Here is a 17,420-nt window from a genome sequence, read left to right on the forward strand (position 1 = left end):
CCTTATTGTAGGTTCTGATTTTTCGGTAGTATTTGGATTCATTTTTATTTTGTTCGTACATTCAGAGATTGGGTTGTTGAATAAAAAATTCTAGCATGTAAAATGTGATATATCTTGGGAAAAGTTTAATTCATATAAAACATTAACTCTTAGTAAAACTCGCCATATCACTGTGTGCTGTATATCTGTTTTCTGTAAATAAAAATGAAATTCATCCTGTTAACTGTTATTTTTGGACATTAAAATACTTTTTTATATATAATATCATATAGAAACTTCGCGAATAACTACATTGAAACACAAGGTTTGATCAAGTACTCAATCGAGGCAAAGTGCATATCTGACAGAGATTAATGTTCCTTAAAGACTTTGCCTGAAATATGCATAGGATAACTTTTACAAATTTTTTCCCAAGCCTTCTTTTTGCAATTTATGCCTTAATGACTTTAGAAGAGTAGAAAAATGTTCCTTATTGATCTATGAATAAAATGGAATGGCTCCATTCTAAAAAGGTACTCAATTTTAATGACATTCTGATTGAGAGTTTTGTTTAATTGAAATAAAAAATGGCTAAGTGGCTATTTCTTCTTACGACATTTGCAGTTTTACATGGTCCCATAACAACTTATTCGTTTACCTTTAAAGCTTGAAATTAATAACTACATAAATGCTGTATCGTGACTAATGTGATACTCACCGTTCATGTTGTAATCATCGGCATCCGAAACATCTGACTGAACTTCATCAACAGCTGCACTGTGAGTATTCGATTGTCCCGATAGTCTTCTTTTTCCTGTTAATGGAAAAAATGTCTTGAGAAGCAATGGAGAGCCTCCCAATTTTTCGGCACTAAATGGTCTGTATCTTCCACCAGAGGTCGGTCGCGATCCTGCACTCATTGCTCGAAGTCTCTCTGGTGATTTCCTTTGTTGTAAACTGTTGCTGTCAGCACTAGTTAGCCTATATAAACTTGATGTTTCATTAGACCTAACTCCATCTGGTGATTTTCTATGGCTTGGGGAATATCGCGTTGAAAGAGAAGGTAGTTCCCTCTTTTTTCCCTGATAAGCAACATCTGTTGTTCCGAACGAAATGTCTGTTATATGACAATCTTTATGCGATTGATTTTCTTTGTTCTCAGACATTTGTAGTTGCACTTTTGCTTTTGAGAAGAATTCATAGGAGTTATGTTTTCCTGAGATAGACCTGTTCAGCTTTGCCTCATCATGTGTAAAGATTTTCTTTTCAGATACAACATCACCTTCTACATGTATTTCTTCATAAGCATCTTGTCTTTCCATTGTAGGCAATGACCTTTTGTTCCCATTTCTCAGTGACTGGTTGGTATTGGTCTCCCCTTTATATTCTGTGTCGTCCTTTGTGGATACCTTATCGTCTTGTCTGTTAACTAAGTCATCTCTATCAGGTTTATTGTTACCAATATCCTCTAAGTGATATTTAAATTCATAATTAGTTTCCGTCAAAGGCCCCTTATCATACTTAGCTTCAGTCCGTGGTTCCTTTGAGTACTTTGTACGTGTTAAAGATTCATCACAGGATTCTTCTGCTGACTTTACTTCTGTTGAAAATTCTATTACTCGAGTTGAAGGTTTCCGGGATATTTTTACATCAGGTGATGTATTTTCAGTAGTGTTTACCTCGATAGTTCTGGTAGTAGCTAACACTTCTTTAGAAGTCTGTGTTACAGTTGAAGGTTCCTTAGGGATATAAGTGTCAGTTAATCCCGCCTCGAGAGGCTTTGTCTCTTGTAAGTGTTCTTCGTGATTCTCTTTTTCAACTGACGTTTCGTTGGTAGTTTCTTTATTTGAAACATCTTTGGTAGTCGTGATTTCAATTAAGGATTCTTTGGTAGTTATCGTTTCAAGTAAATCTTCAGGAGTATTTGCCAAATATGAAGATTGTTCTGTGATATCGGTTTCGATTGGTATATCTTCGATAGTCAATGATTTTAGTGAAGGTTCTTTGCCAATCTCTGTTTTAACTGAAGTATCATCGGTAGTCTTTTGTTCATTTGAAGAATCTTCAGTCGCCTTAATTTGCTCTGTTTCTGTATCAGCTGAAAGTTCTTCGCTATTCTTTGATTCATTTGAAGGTTCTTCATTAGTTTTTGCTACAGTTAAAGACTTCCCGATATGTTTTGTTCCAGATGAACGGTTCTCGACATTCTGTAATCCAGATGAATGGTTCTCGACATTCTGTAATCCAGATGAATGGTTCTCGACATTCTCTATTACAGATGAACGGTTCTCAACATTCTGTGTTCCTGATGAATGGTTCTCGACATTTTGCTTTACAGATGAATTGTTCTCGACATTTTGTGTTTCAGTTGAAGAATCTCCAGAGGTTTTTGTTTCGTGGGAAGGTTTTATTTTAATTAAAAGATTTTCATCAGTATTGTCAGCTGACGATTTTTCGGTATACTTTGTCAGTGTTGGAGGTTCCCTGTCAGTCTTTATTGGTGATGAGGATTTTGTATTATTTTTTGTTTCAATTGAAGGTCCCTCAAAAGTTTTAGTTTCACAAGATGGTTTTTCAGTAGCTCTTCCAATTTCAGTTAAAGGTTCCTCGGAAGTTTGTCTTATAAATACGGCTTCCTGGGTGGTATTTGTTTCAGATAAAAGTCCCATAATAACTTTTGTTACTGCTAATCGTTCCACGGTTTCCTTTGTTTTTGGTGAAGATTCGTCCGTACTTGTTGCTTCTGTCGAGTATTCTTCTGGATCCTTTACTTTTGTTGAAAAGTTTTCAGAAGCCTTCGTTTCTGTCGAAGGTTTTCCAGTTCCCTTTCTTCCTTTTGTAGATTTGTCAGTACTCTTAACATCTGTTGAAAAGTCTTCAGTGCCCTTTTTTACTAATGAAAGTTTCTCAGAATTCTCTGTTTCTGTTAAATATTCGTCAATACCTTTTATTTCTGTTAAGGCTTCTTCAAAACCATTTGTTTCTGTCGCAGATTCTTCAGTACTCTTTGTTTCTATTGATGATTCGTCGGTTACCATTAGTTCTATTGAGGAATCTTCAGTACTCTTGGTTTCTGTTGAAGGTTTTTCAGTAGCCTTCGTTTCTGTTGAAAGTCTTTCAGTTCCCTCTGTTTCTTTTGATGATTCTTCAGTGCTCTTTATTTCTGTTGGAATTTCTTCAGTAACCCTTTCTAATGTTGAAGATGCCTTTGTCCGATTTGTTAAAGATTTATCGGTACTCTTTGTTTCTTTGTTGTCAGAACATTTTAACTCTATGGAGGATTTGTAAATCCCACTTGTCTCAGTTGTTGATTCTTCACTACTCATTGTTTCTGTTGAGAATTCATCAGTACCTTTTGTATCTACAGAAGATTCTTTAATACCATATGTTTCGACTGAAAATTTGTCAGTAGTATTCAATGCTAATGAAGATTTTTCGGATGCCCTTTCCTCTGTTACAAGACTCTCTATTTCTATAAGGGTTCTCTTTGCAGTTGATTCTTTTTCCAGCTTTTTTTCTGTTGGGGATTCGTCAATACCCTTTGTTTTAATTGTTGATTCTTCAGTACTCTTTGTTTCTGTTGGAATGTTTTCAGTGATCCTTTCTACTGTTGAAGATTTTTTAGTCAGCTTTGTTTCTGTGAAAGATTCGTCAGTATTCTTTGTTTCTGCTGAAGGTTTTTCAGTTCTGTTTGTTCGTTTTGAGGATTCGCCAGTTCCCTTTATTTCTGTTGAAGATTCGTCTATACTCTTTCTTTCTCTTGCATATTCGTCAATACCTTTTAATTCTGTTGCGGATTTGTCAATCCAACTTGTTCCAGTTGTTGTTTCTTCACAACTCTTTGTAACTGTCGAGGACTTGTTACTACCTTTCGTTTCTATTGAAGAATCCTCAGTAGCCTTTGATTCTCTTGAAGGTTTTTTAGAACCTCTTTCCTCTATTGCAGATTTGTTGGGATCCTTTGTTTCTATTGGGGTTCCTTCGGTTTTTGATTCATCACTGCCCTTTGTTTCGGTTAAGCATTCGTCAATTCTATTTGCTTCTTTTGAGGATTCTTCAAAGCGCATTGTTTCTGTTGAATGTATTTTGGTTTCCTTTATTTCTTTTGAAGATTCGTCAGTATTCTTTGTTTCCGTTGGAATGTCTTCAGTAACCCTTTCTACTGTTGACGATTTCTCAATCCGCTTTATTTCCGTTAAAGTGTCTTGAGTACTCATTGTTTCTCTTGCGGATTCGTCAGGACCCTTTAATTCCATGGAGGATTTGTCAATTCCAATTAATTCATTTCTTGATTCTTCACTACTCATTGTTTCTTTTGAAAATTCATCAGTACCTTTTGTTTCTAATGAAGATTCTTCAGAACAATTTGTGTCCATTGACTGTTTTTCAGTAGTATTCGTTTCTATTGAAGGTTTTTCAGATCCCGTTTCCTCTACTGCAGAGTCGGCAGGACACTCTGTTTCTATAGGGATTCTTTCTGTTATTGATTCTTCAGTACTCTTTGTTTCTGTTTGAGCGTCTTCAGTATCTTTTCCTATTGAAGAATACTCCTCTATAGGGGTTTGTTCTGTTGTTGTTTCTTCAGTACTCTTTGTTTCTGTTTGAGAGTTTTCAATACCTTTTCCTATTGCTGAAGATTCTTCATTCCGCTTTGCTTCTGTTGAAGATTCGTAAATTCCTTTTGTTTCAATTGTTGATTTGTCAGTACTCTTTGTTTCTATTGGGATACCGTCGATTTTTGAATCGTCAATACCCTTTGTTTCTTTTGAGGATTCGTCAGAACCCATTGTTTCTGTTGAATGTATTTTGGTTTCCTTTGTTTTTTTTGAAGATTGGTCAGTACTCTTTCTTTCTTTTGGAATGTTTTCAGTGATCCTTTCTACTGTTGAAGATTTCTCAGTCAGCTTTGTTTCTGTGAAAAATTCATCAGTATTCTTTGTTTCTGTTGGAATGTTTTCAGTGATCCTTTCTGCTGTTGAAGATTTCTCAGTCAGCTTTGTTTCTGTGAAAGATTCGTCAGTATTCTTTGTTTCTGCTGAAGGTTTTTCAGTTCTTTTCGTTTGTTTTGAGAAGTCGCCAGTTCCCTTTATTTCTGTTGAAGATTCGTCTATACTCTTTCTTTCTGTTGCAGATTCATCAATACCTTTTAATTCTGTTGCGGATTTGTCAATCCAACTTGTACCAGTTGTTGTTTCTTCACAACTCTTTGTAACTGTCGAGGACTTGTTACTACCTTTTGTTTCTGTTGAAGAACCCGCAATAGCCGTTGATTCTCTTGAAGGTTTTTTAGAACCTCTTTCCTCTATTGCAGATTTGTTGGGACCCTTTGTTTCTATTGGGGTTCCTTCGGTTTTTGATTCGTCACTGCCCTTTGTTTCGGTTAAGCATTCGTCAATTCCATTTGTTTCTTTTGAGGATTCTTCAGAACGCTTTGTTTCTGTTGATTGTATTTTGGTTTCCTTTGTTTCTATTGAAGATTCGTCAGTATTCTTTGTTTCTGTTGGAATGTCTTCAGTAACCCTTTCTACTGTTGAAGATTCCTCAGTCCGCTTTATTTCCGTTAAAATGTCTTGAGTACTCTTTGTTTCTGTTGCGGATTCGTCAGGACCCTTTAATTCCATGGAGGATTTGTCAATCCCACTTGTTTCATTTGTTGATTCTTCACTACTTATTGTTTCTGTTGAGAATTCATCTGTACCTTCTGTTTCCAATGAAGATTCGTCAGAACAATTTGTTTCCATTGACTGTTTTTCAGTAGTATTCGTTTCTATTGAAGGTTTTCCAGATCCCATTTCCTCTACTGCAGAGTCGGCAGGACACACTGTTTCTATAGGAATTCTTTCTGTTATTGATTCTTCAGTACTCTTTGTTTCTGTTGCAGATTCATCAATACCTTTTAATTCTGTTGCGGATTTGTCAATCCAACTTGTACCAGTTGTTGTTTCTTCACAACTCCTTGTAACTGTCGAGGACTTGTTCCTACTTTTTGTTTCTATTGAAGAATCCGCAATAGCCGTTGATTCTCTTGAAGGTTTTTTAAAACCTCTTTTCTCTATTGCAGATTTGTTGGGACCCTTTGTTTCTATTGGGGTTCCTTCGGTTTTTGATTCATCACTGCCCTTTGTTTCGGTTAAGCATTCGTCAATTCCATTTGTTTCTTTTGAGGATTCTTCAGAACGCTTTGTTTCTGTTGATTGTATTTTGGTTTCCTTTGATTCTATTGAAGATTCGTCAGTATTCTTTGTTTCCGTTGGAATGTCTTCAGTAACCCTTTCTACTGTTGAAGATTCCTCAGTCCGATTTATTTCCGTTAAAATGTCTTGAGTACTCTTTGTTTCTTTTGGGGATTCGTCAGGACCCTTTAATTCCATGGAGGATTTGTCAATCCCACTTGTTTCATTTGTTGATTCTTTACTACTTATCGTTTCTGTTGAGAATTCATCTGTACCTTCTGTTTCTAATGAAGATTCGTCAGAACAATTTGTTTCCATTGACTGTTTTTCAGTAGTATTCGTTTCTATTGAAGGTTTTCCAGATCCCGTTTCCTCTACTGCATAGTCGACAGGACACTCTGTTTCTATAGGGATTCTTTCTGTTATTGATTCTTCAGTACTCTTTGTTTCTGTTTGAGTGTCTTCAGTACCATTTCCTATTGATGAAGATTCCTCTATAGAGGTTTGTTCTATTGTTAACTCTTCAGTACTCTTTGTTTCTGTTTGAGAGTTTTCAATACCTTTTCCTATTGCTGAAGATTCTTCATTCCGCTTTGTTTCTGTTGACGATTCATAAATTCCTTTTGTTTCAATTGTTGATTTGTCAGTACTCTTTGTTTCTATTGGGATACTGTCGGTTTCTGATTCATCATTACCCTTTGTTTCGGTTAAGCATTCGTCAATTCTATTTGCTTCTTTTGAGGATTCTTCAAAGCGCATTGTTTCTGTTGAATGTATTTTGGTTTCCTTTATTTCTTTTGAAGATTCGTCAGTATTCTTTGTTTCCGTTGGAATGTCTTCAGTAACCCTTTCTACTGTTGACGATTTCTCAATCCGCTTTATTTCCGTTAAAGTGTCTTGAGTTCTCTTTGTTTCTGTTGCGGATTCGTCAGGACCCTTTAATTCCATGGAGGATTTGTCAATTCCAATTAATCCATTTGTTGATTCTTCACTACTCATTGTTTCTTTTGAAAATTCATCAGTACCTTTTGTTTCTAATGAAGATTCTTCAGAACAATTTGTGTCCATTGACTGTTTTTCAGTAGTATTCGTTTCTATTGAAGGTTTTCCAGATCCCGTTTCCTCTACTGCAGAGTCGGCAGGACACTCTGTTTCTATAGGGATTCTTTCTGTTATTGATTCTTCAGTACTCTTTGTTTCTGTTTGAGCGTCTTCAGTAACTTTTCCTATTGAAGAATACTCCTCTATAGGGGTTTGTTCTGTTGTTGTTTCTTCAGTACTCTTTGTTTCTGTTTGAGAGTTTTCAATACCTTTTCCTATTGCTGAAGATTCTTCATTCCGCTTTGCTTCTGTTGAAGATTCGTAAATTCCTTTTGTTTCAATTGTTGATTTGTCAGTACTCTTTGTTTCTATTGGGATACCGTCGGTTTTTGAATCGTCAATACCCTTTGTTTCTTTTGAGGATTCGTCAGAACCCATTGTTTCTGTTGAATGTATTTTGGTTTCCTTTGTTTTTTTTGAAGATTGGTCAGTACTCTTTCTTTCTTTTGGAATGTTTTCAGTGATCCTTTCTACTGTTGAAGATTTCTCAGTCAGCTTTGTTTCTGTGAAAAATTCATCAGTATTCTTTGTTTCTGTTGGAATGTTTTCAGTGATCCTTTCTGCTGTTGAAGATTTCTCAGTCAGCTTTGTTTCTGTGAAAGATTCGTCAGTATTCTTTGTTTCTGCTGAAGGTTTTTCAGTTCTTTTCGTTTGTTTTGAGAAGTCGCCAGTTCCCTTTATTTCTGTTGAAGATTCGTCTATACTCTTTCTTTCTGTTGCAGATTCATCAATACCTTTTAATTCTGTTGCGGATTTGTCAATCCAACTTGTACCAGTTGTTGTTTCTTCACAACTCTTTGTAACTGTCGAGGACTTGTTACTACCTTTTGTTTCTGTTGAAGAACCCGCAATAGCCGTTGATTCTCTTGAAGGTTTTTTAGAACCTCTTTCCTCTATTGCAGATTTGTTGGGACCCTTTGTTTCTATTGGGGTTCCTTCGGTTTTTGATTCGTCACTGCCCTTTGTTTCGGTTAAGCATTCGTCAATTCCATTTGTTTCTTTTGAGGATTCTTCAGAACGCTTTGTTTCTGTTGATTGTATTTTGGTTTCCTTTGATTCTATTGAAGATTCGTCAGTATTCTTTGTTTCCGTTGGAATGTCTTCAGTAACCCTTTCTACTGTTAAAGATTCCTCAGTCCGATTTATTTCCGTTAAAATGTCTTGAGTACTCTTTGTTTCTTTTGCGGATTCGTCAGGACCCTTTAATTCCATGGAGGATTTGTCAATCCCACTTGTTTCATTTGTTGATTCTTTACTACTTATCGTTTCTGTTGAGAATTCATCTGTACCTTCTGTTTCTAATGAAGATTCGTCAGAACAATTTGTTTCCATTGACTGTTTTTCAGTAGTATTCGTTTCTATTGAAGGTTTTCCAGATCCCGTTTCCTCTACTGCATAGTCGACAGGACACTCTGTTTCTATAGGGATTCTTTCTGTTATTGATTCTTCAGTACTCTTTGTTTCTGTTTGAGTGTCTTCAGTACCATTTCCTATTGATGAAGATTCCTCTATAGGGGTTTGTTCTATTGTTAATTCTTCAGTACTCTTTGGTTCTGTTTGAGAGTTTTCAATACCTTTTCCTATTGCTGAAGATTCTTCATTCCGCTTTGTTTCTGTTGACGATTCATAAATTCCTTTTGTTTCAATTGTTGATTTGTCAGTACTCTTTGTTTCTATTGGGATACTGTCGGTTTCTGATTCATCATTACCCTTTGTTTCGGTTAAGCATTCGTCAATTCTATTTGCTTCTTTTGAGGATTCTTCAAAGCGCATTGTTTCTGTTGAATGTATTTTGGTTTCCTTTATTTCTTTTGAAGATTCGTCAGTATTCTTTGTTTCCGTTGGAATGTCTTCAGTAACCCATTCTACTGTTGACGATTTCTCAATCCGCTTTATTTCCGTTAAAGTGTCTTGAGTTCCCTTTGTTTCTGTTGCGGATTCGTCAGGACCCTTTAATTCCATGGAGGATTTGTCAATTCCAATTAATTCATTTGTTGATTCTTCACTACTCATTGTTTCTTTTGAAAATTCATCAGTACCTTTTGTTTCTAATGAAGATTCTTCAGAACAATTTGTGTCCATTGACTGTTTTTCAGTAGTATTCGTTTCTATTGAAGGTTTTCCAGATCCCATTTCCTCTACTGCAGAGTCGGCAGGACACTCTGTTTCTATAGGGATTCTTTCTGTTATTGATTCTTCAGTACTCTTTGTTTCTGTTTGAGCGTCTTCAGTATCTTTTCCTATTGAAGAATACTCATCTATAGGGGTTTGTTCTGTTGTTGTTTCTTCAGTACTCTTTGTTTCTGTTTGAGAGTTTTCAATACCTTTTCCTATTGCTGAAGATTCTTCATTCCGCTTTGCTTCTGTTGAAGATTCGTAAATTCCTTTTGTTTCAATTGTTGATTTGTCAGTACTCTTTGTTTCTATTGGGATACCGTCGGTTTTTGAATCGTCAATACCCTTTGTTTCTTTTGAGGATTCGTCAGAACCCATTGTTTCTGTTGAATGTATTTTGGTTTCCTTTGTTTTTTTTGAAGATTGGTCAGTACTCTTTCTTTCTTTTGGAATGTTTTCAGTGATCCTTTCTACTGTTGAAGATTTCTCAGTCAGCTTTGTTTCTGTGAAAAATTCATCAGTATTCTTTGTTTCTGTTGGAATGTTTTCAGTGATCCTTTCTGCTGTTGAAGATTTCTCAGTCAGCTTTGTTTCTGTGAAAGATTCGTCAGTATTCTTTGTTTCTGCTGAAGGTTTTTCAGTTCTTTTCGTTTGTTTTGAGAAGTCGCCAGTTCCCTTTATTTCTGTTGAAGATTCGTCTATACTCTTTCTTTCTGTTGCAGATTCATCAATACCTTTTAATTCTGTTGCGGATTTGTCAATCCGACTTGAACCAGTTGTTGTTTCTTCACAACTCTTTGTAACTGTCGAGGACTTGTTACTACCTTTTGTTTCTGTTGAAGAACCCGCAATAGCCGTTGATTCTCTTGAAGGTTTTTTAGAACCTCTTTCCTCTATTGCAGATTTGTTGGGACCCTTTATTTCTATTGGGGTTCCTTCGGTTTTTGATTCGTCACTGCCCTTTGTTTCGGTTAAGCATTCGTCAATTCCATTTGTTTCTTTTGAGGATTCTTCAGAACGCTTTGTTTCTGTTGATTGTATTTTGGTTTCCTTTGATTCTATTGAAGATTCGTCAGTATTCTTTGTTTCCGTTGGAATGTCTTCAGTAACCCTTTCTACTGTTGAAGATTCCTCAGTCCAATTTATTTCCGTTAAAATGTCTTGAGTACTCTTTGTTTCTTTTGCGGATTCGTCAGGACCCTTTAATTCCATGGAGGATTTGTCAATCCCACTTGTTTCATTTGTTGATTCTTTACTACTTATCGTTTCTGTTGGGAATTCATCTGTACCTTCTGTTTCTAATGAAGATTCGTCAGAACAATTTGTTTCCATTGACTGTTTTTCAGTAGTATTCGTTTCTATTGAAGGTTTTCCAGATCCCGTTTCCTCTACTGCATAGTCGACAGGACACTCTGTTTCTATAGGGATTCTTTCTGTTATTGATTCTTCAGTACTCTTTGTTTCTGTTTGAGTGTCTTCAGTACCATTTCCTATTGATGAAGATTCCTCTATAGGGGTTTGTTCTATTGTTAATTCTTCAGTACTCTTTGGTTCTGTTTGAGAGTTTTCAATACCTTTTCCTATTGCTGAAGATTCTTCATTCCGCTTTGTTTCTGTTGACGATTCATAAATTCCTTTTGTTTCAATTGTTGATTTGTCAGTACTCTTTGTTTCTATTGGGATACTGTCGGTTTCTGATTCATCATTACCCTTTGTTTCGGTTAAGCATTCGTCAATTCTATTTGCTTCTTTTGAGAATTCTTCAAAGCGCATTGTTTCTGTTGAATGTATTTTGGTTTCCTTTATTTCTTTTGAAGATTCGTCAGTATTCTTTGTTTCCGTTGGAATGTCTTCAGTAACCCTTTCTACTGTTGACGATTTCTCAATCCGCTTTATTTCCGTTAAAGTGTCTTGAGTTCTCTTTGTTTCTGTTGCGGATTCGTCAGGACCCTTTAATTCCATGGAGGATTTGTCAATTCCAATTAATTCATTTCTTGATTCTTCACTACTCATTGTTTCTTTTGAAAATTCATCAGTACCTTTTGTTTCTAATGAAGATTCTTCAGAACAATTTGTGTCCATTGACTGTTTTTCAGTAGTATTCGTTTCTATTGAAGGTTTTCCAGATCCCGTTTCCTCTACTGCAGAGTCGGCAGGACACTCTGTTTCTATAGGGATTCTTTCTGTTATTGATTCTTCAGTACTCTTTGTTTCTGTTTGAGCGTCTTCAGTATCTTTTCCTATTGAAGAATACTCCTCTATAGGGGTTTGTTCTGTTGTTGTTTCTTCAGTACTCTTTGTTTCTGTTTGAGAGTTTTCAATACCTTTTCCTATTGCTGAAGATTCTTCATTCCGCTTTGCTTCTGTTGAAGATTCGTAAATTCCTTTTGTTTCAATTGTTGATTTGTCAGTACTCTTTGTTTCTATTGGGATACCGTCGGTTTTTGAATCGTCAATACCCTTTGTTTCTTTTGAGGATTCGTCAGAACCCATTGTTTCTGTTGAATGTATTTTGGTTTCCTTTGTTTTGTTTGAAGATTGGTCAGTACTCTTTCTTTCTTTTGGAATGTTTTCAGTGATCCTTTCTACTGTTGAAGATTTCTCAGTCAGCTTTGTTTCTGTGAAAAATTCATCAGTATTCTTTGTTTCTGTTGGAATGTTTTCAGTGATCCTTTCTGCTGTTGAAGATTTCTCAGTCAGCTTTGTTTCTGTGAAAGATTCGTCAGTATTCTTTGTTTCTGCTGAAGGTTTTTCAGTTCTTTTCGTTTGTTTTGAGAAGCCGCCAGTTCCCTTTATTTCTGTTGAAGATTCGTCTATTCTCTTTCTTTCTGTTGCAGATTCATCAATACCTTTTAATTCTGTTGCGGATTTGTCAATCCAACTTGTACCAGTTGTTGTTTCTTCACAACTCTTTGTAACTGTCGAGGACTTGTTCCTACTTTTTGTTTCTATTGAAGAATCCGCAATAGCCGTTGATTCTCTTGAAAGTTTTTTAAAACCTCTTTCCTCTATTGCAGATTTGTTGGGACCCTTTGTTTCTATTGGGGTTCCTTCGGTTTTTGATTCGTCACTGCCCTTTGTTTCGGTTAAGCATTCGTCAATTCCATTTGTTTCTTTTGAGGATTCTTCAGAACGCTTTGTTTCTGTTGATTGTATTTTGGTTTCCTTTGATTCTATTGAAGATTCGTCAGTATTCTTTGTTTCCGTTGGAATGTCTTCAGTAACCCTTTCTACTGTTGAAGATTCCTCAGTCCGATTTATTTCCGTTAAAATGTCTTGAGTACTCTTTGTTTCTGTTGCGGATTCGTCAGGACCCTTTAATTCCATGGAGGATTTGTCAATCCCACTTGTTTCATTTGTTGATTCTTTACTACTTATCGTTTCTGTTGAGAATTCATCAGTACCTTCTGTTTCTATTGAAGATTCTTCAGTACCATTTGTTTCCATTGACAGTTTTTCGGTAGTACTCGTTTCTATTGAAGGTTTTCCAGATCCCATTTCCTCTTCTGCAGAGTCGGCAAGACACACTGTTTCTATAGGGATTCTTTCTGTTATTGATTCTTCAGTACTCTTTGTTTCTGTTTGAGTGTCTTCAGTACCTTTTTCTATTGATGAAGATTCCTCTATAGGGGTTTGTTCTGTTGTTAATTCTTCAGTACTCTTTGGTTCTGTTTGAGAGTTTACAATACCTTTTCCTATTGTTGAAGATTCTTCATTCCGTTTTGTTTCTGTTGAAGATTCGTAAATTCCTTTTGTTTCAATTGTTGATTTTTCACAACGTATTGTTTCTGTTGAGAATTCATCAGTAGCTTCTGTTCCTATTGAAGATTCTTCAGTATCATTTGTTTCCATTGACAGTTTTTCGGTAGTACTCATTTCTTTTGAAATTTTTTCAGATCCCCTGTTCTTTCTTGCAGAGTCGGCAAGACCCTCTGTTTCTATAGGGGTTATTTCTGCTGTTAATACTTCAGTACTCTTTGTTTCTGTTTGAGAGTCTTCAGTACCTTTTCCTATTGCTGAAAACTCTTCATTCCGCTTTGTTTCTGTTGAAGATTCGTCAAGACCCTTTGTTTCAATTGTTGATTGATCAGTACTCTTTGTTTCTGTTGGAATGTCTTCAGTAACCCTTTTTACTGGAGAAGATTCCTTTGTCTCTGTCAAAGATATGTCAGTACTCTTTGTTTCTGTTGGGGATTCGTCAGGACCCTTTAATTCGATTGAGGATTTGTCAATCCCACTTGTCTCAGTTGATGATTCTTCAGTAGTGATTGTTTCTCTTGAGAATTCATCAGTACCTTTTGTTTCTATTGAAGATTCTTCAGAACAATTTGTTTCCATTGACTGTTTTTTAGTACTATTCGTTTCTATTGAAGGTTCTTCAGATCCCTTTTCCTCTGTTGCAGAGTCGACAGGACCCTCTGTTTCTATAGGCATTCTTACTGTTGTTGATTCTTCAGTACTCTTTTTTTTACTCTTTGTTTCTGTTGAAGATTTTTCAGTTCCCTTTGTTTGTTTTGAAGATTTGTCAGTGCTCTTTATGTCTCTTATAGATTCGTCAGTACACCTTGTTTCTGTTGAGAATTCTAGAGGACCCTTTGTATCTATTGAGGGTTCGTTAATACATATTGTTTCAGTTGTAGAGTCGTCAGTACTGTTTGATTCTGTTGACGTTTTCTCAGTTCCCTTTGTTTCTTTCGAAGAGGATTCTCCAGTTTTCTTTGTTTCTTTTAAGCATTCGTCAGTACCTTTTATGTCTATTGAGGGTTTGTCAGTACTCTTTTTTTCAGTTGCTGATTCATTAGTGCTCGTTGTTTCTTTTAAAGATTCGTCAGTGCTAATTGTTTTTATTGAGGATTTTTTAGTGCCCTTTGTTTCTGTTTTTTTAGTAGCTTTCATTTCTATTGGAGATTTTGCAGTTTCCCTTTCCTCTGTGGCGTATTCGTCAGGACCCTTTGTTTCTATTGAAGGTGTTACAGTAGCTGTCGTTTCTATAAGCGGTTTTTCAGTTCCACTTTCCTCTCTTGAAGATTCGTCCCTACTCTTTGTTTCAGTTATGAGTTCTACTACACCCTTTGTATCTATTGAGGGTTCGTAAATTCCCTTTATATCTTTTGAAGGTTCGTAGATACCTTTTGTTTCAGTTTGAGATTCATCAGTACCGTTTGTTTCTGTTACGAAATCGTCAGTAATCTTCGTATATGTTGAGGATGTTTCAAGAACCTTTGTTTCAGATGTCACTTCTTTAGTAACCTTTGTTTCTGTTGAAGATTTTTCAGCGGATTCGTCAGGACCCTTTGCTTCTATTAAGGATTTGTAAATACCATTTGTTTCATCTGTTGATTTTTCAGTATATTTTGTTTCTGTTAAGGATTCGTTAGTATCCTTTGTTCCTATTTTGGATTCGTCACTACACTTTGTTTCAGTAGATGATTCTTTAGTACCCTTTGTTTCTGTTGATGGTTTTTCAGTAGCCTTTGTATTATTTGAAGGGTCTTTAGTACCCTTTTCTACTGTTGAAGATTCCGTAGTCCTCTTCGTGTCTGTTGAATCCTTTGTTTCTGTTAAAGATTCTGCAATACCCTTTGTTTCTGTTGAGGATCCGTCAGTCATGTTTGTTTCTGTTGATGTATGGGCAGCGTTCCTTGTTTCACTTGATTCTTTAGTTCTCTTTGTTTCCGTTAAAAAATCCCTGGTACTCTTGGTCACGGAAAAAAGTTCATCAGCAGATTTTGTTAAAGGTTCCGCTGAAATGTTTGTTCTATATGAAAGTGTCTCGCCTTGTGTTGTTTTAGTTGAAAGCTCTTCGAAGGTAGCATCTGTATTCTTTGATTCTGGTATTAATTTTATTTCTATCAAGGTCTCTTCAGTTTCATTTGGGTAAATTGAATCATCTGTTTCTGTTTTAAATGCAAATGCCTCTAAATTTTCAGACATATATGTTTTGGTGTATTCCGTGTTAGCGTCTACAGCACTGTATTTGCCGTCTTTGGATGAATCTGGGTAAAGTTTCTTTATTGAATCCTTGTAGATCAAGGCTACGATATCTTTACTAGCATGTGATATTTCTTCAATTTGTTCATAATTTACTGTCTTTTCAATATCGTCATTAAAATTGCTTTCAATGGAAACTGATTCTGAATGCTCACTTCCGTTAAATGTGTTCTCTGCTACTGACCGATTTAAGCCTAAATCGTTATCCACTGCGTCCTCTTGTTTGAACTTTAAAAATTCTGTAGATTCTAGATTTTCCATTGCCTCTGTTAAAATACCGTCAACGAATTCTGTGCTGTATTTTGACACATCGTCAATATTTTCTCTTTCATATTTGGCTTCCCCGGTGTCAATACCTTCATTTATTTTGTCAGTTGTATATTTTGTCTCAGGATTCATTCCAGTTGCGTCCTCTGTGTCAATAATTGTTTCACGTTTAATGTCATTTTCAGTTACTTCATTGGTTGTAACCGGAACATTTTTCTCATTAACAGGCACAGATATAATGTTTTCCTCATTTGAATCCCTCGTATTAAATATTAACTCATTCGGTTGACTGGTAGTTACATGTGTATCGTTTGACCCGTACTCAATGTTTGGTTCCAAATGTATCTCATTTGTTGCGTCTTTGATGTTTTTTGTCTCGTCTATCTCATCTGATATTTCCAAATTCTTTTCAGAAACTGGATTTGTTTCCGTATTTATCCTGTCATACTCCGCTAACTGTTTTGTTTTATCAGTTTTAATGTTTGAACTGTTATTCATTCCTGCAAACTTATTTGTGTGGTCTAAATTATTTCTTGTCGCATTGTCACTTCCATTCAACCCAGTAGCTGTCGACCCATTGTATTGTGTGGCATGATTTGTTTCAGCAATATTTTTGGCATTGTCTGTGGGCTTTTCCGAATCTTTCATGAATGGACCATATGTTGCTCCTTTTGGTTTTTTTTTTAATCCAGATGCCATGTACTAGCCAACAAAATTCCTAAAAATAAAAAAAGAGTACAAGTTGCCAGTAATATATCAAATTTGTTTCCCCAACTAAGTTTAGTATTTGGCTCTTTAGACTAACCAGAATGTTACTTGTAAACCTATAATATCAGGCAGAAACCTAACGCGACGAGAACAATAGAACTCGCGCTCTCGTTTAGTTGAGGCGGAAAAGTGAATCCTGTTGTTTATTGCCTTTTCTAATGACCTCAAAAGTTACTTTTAGACAAAAAAAAGTTATTATTTTCAATTTAAGTTAGGAATACTCTTAGTAAACATTAAATATCAACAAAAAACAGTATCAAATAATACTAAAATAAAGCCTCGATCTTTAATTGAAATGATTTTGAGTGGGGGTACTTTTAATCAAAACTGGATCACCCTTTGTGTTTCATCACAAAAAAAAAATCAGGAAAAAAATACACAAGTCTGTCAAATGTGTACTACCATCATGCCAAATTTGGGATTTTTTCTAGCTGTAATTATTATAAAGGAAAAATTTTGAGTGAGTCGGGACATCGAAGGCTTGCTGATGTACACATGGCATACATTTATTTAAATTTACCTGTATAATTCCGTCAATAAACCTGTCAACAATTAAGTTCAAGGTTACATGTACGTGTATGTCGGAAAAGTGCATGGTTTATACCAAAAGTGATTTTTACAATTATACATCTATCAGTGATATTTAATCAAATATTATTTTAGTACACTTTTCACTCTATTTACTAAGAGTTGTATTCGCGAAAAATCTGAAAATTTGATTTTAAGGTGTCTGTGTTAGTGCTGAGTGACATAATTTTGGTTGGTCAGTAGACTACGCGACATCCCTACAAAACCCCGAAATCAATACAAACCTTTCTTTACCCTGTTATAAAATGTTATTAAGATCAACCTAATCTGGTGTTTGAATCTTTCCGTAAGGCTGAAAGCATGCATCTCACACCTCTTTTTCATCAAAATTATTGAATCTAATCTATGTACATGTATAAATACTATAATACCCACAATGAAAATTTCTGTAAGTTTCAAATAGGCTTCTGGAACAGGGTTATGTTGCTACAAGATTGA

The 17,420-nt window shown here is 35.6% G+C and overlaps 1 protein-coding gene across 1 annotated transcript; it reads right to left on the reverse strand.

Moving 5' to 3' along the window:
• Positions 1–54: 54 nt before the first annotated feature.
• Positions 55–14,978, reverse strand: LOC148626858 (uncharacterized). Its single transcript, XM_088564659.1, has 2 exons — positions 698–14,978; positions 55–192 (listed from the first exon to the last, which is right to left on the reverse strand). Exons 1-2 carry the CDS (start codon positions 14,976–14,978, stop codon positions 143–145), a joined length of 14,331 nt encoding a protein of 4,776 aa, XP_088420785.1. The 3' UTR covers positions 55–142.
• Between the last annotated feature and the right edge of the window lie 2,442 nt (positions 14,979–17,420).

Source organism: Perna viridis, chromosome 1 (assembly GCF_037379345.1).
Source record: "Perna viridis isolate PV_CMFRI_1.1 ecotype Kerala chromosome 1, ASM3737934v1, whole genome shotgun sequence".
Lineage (NCBI taxonomy): Eukaryota > Metazoa > Mollusca > Bivalvia > Mytilida > Mytilidae > Perna > Perna viridis.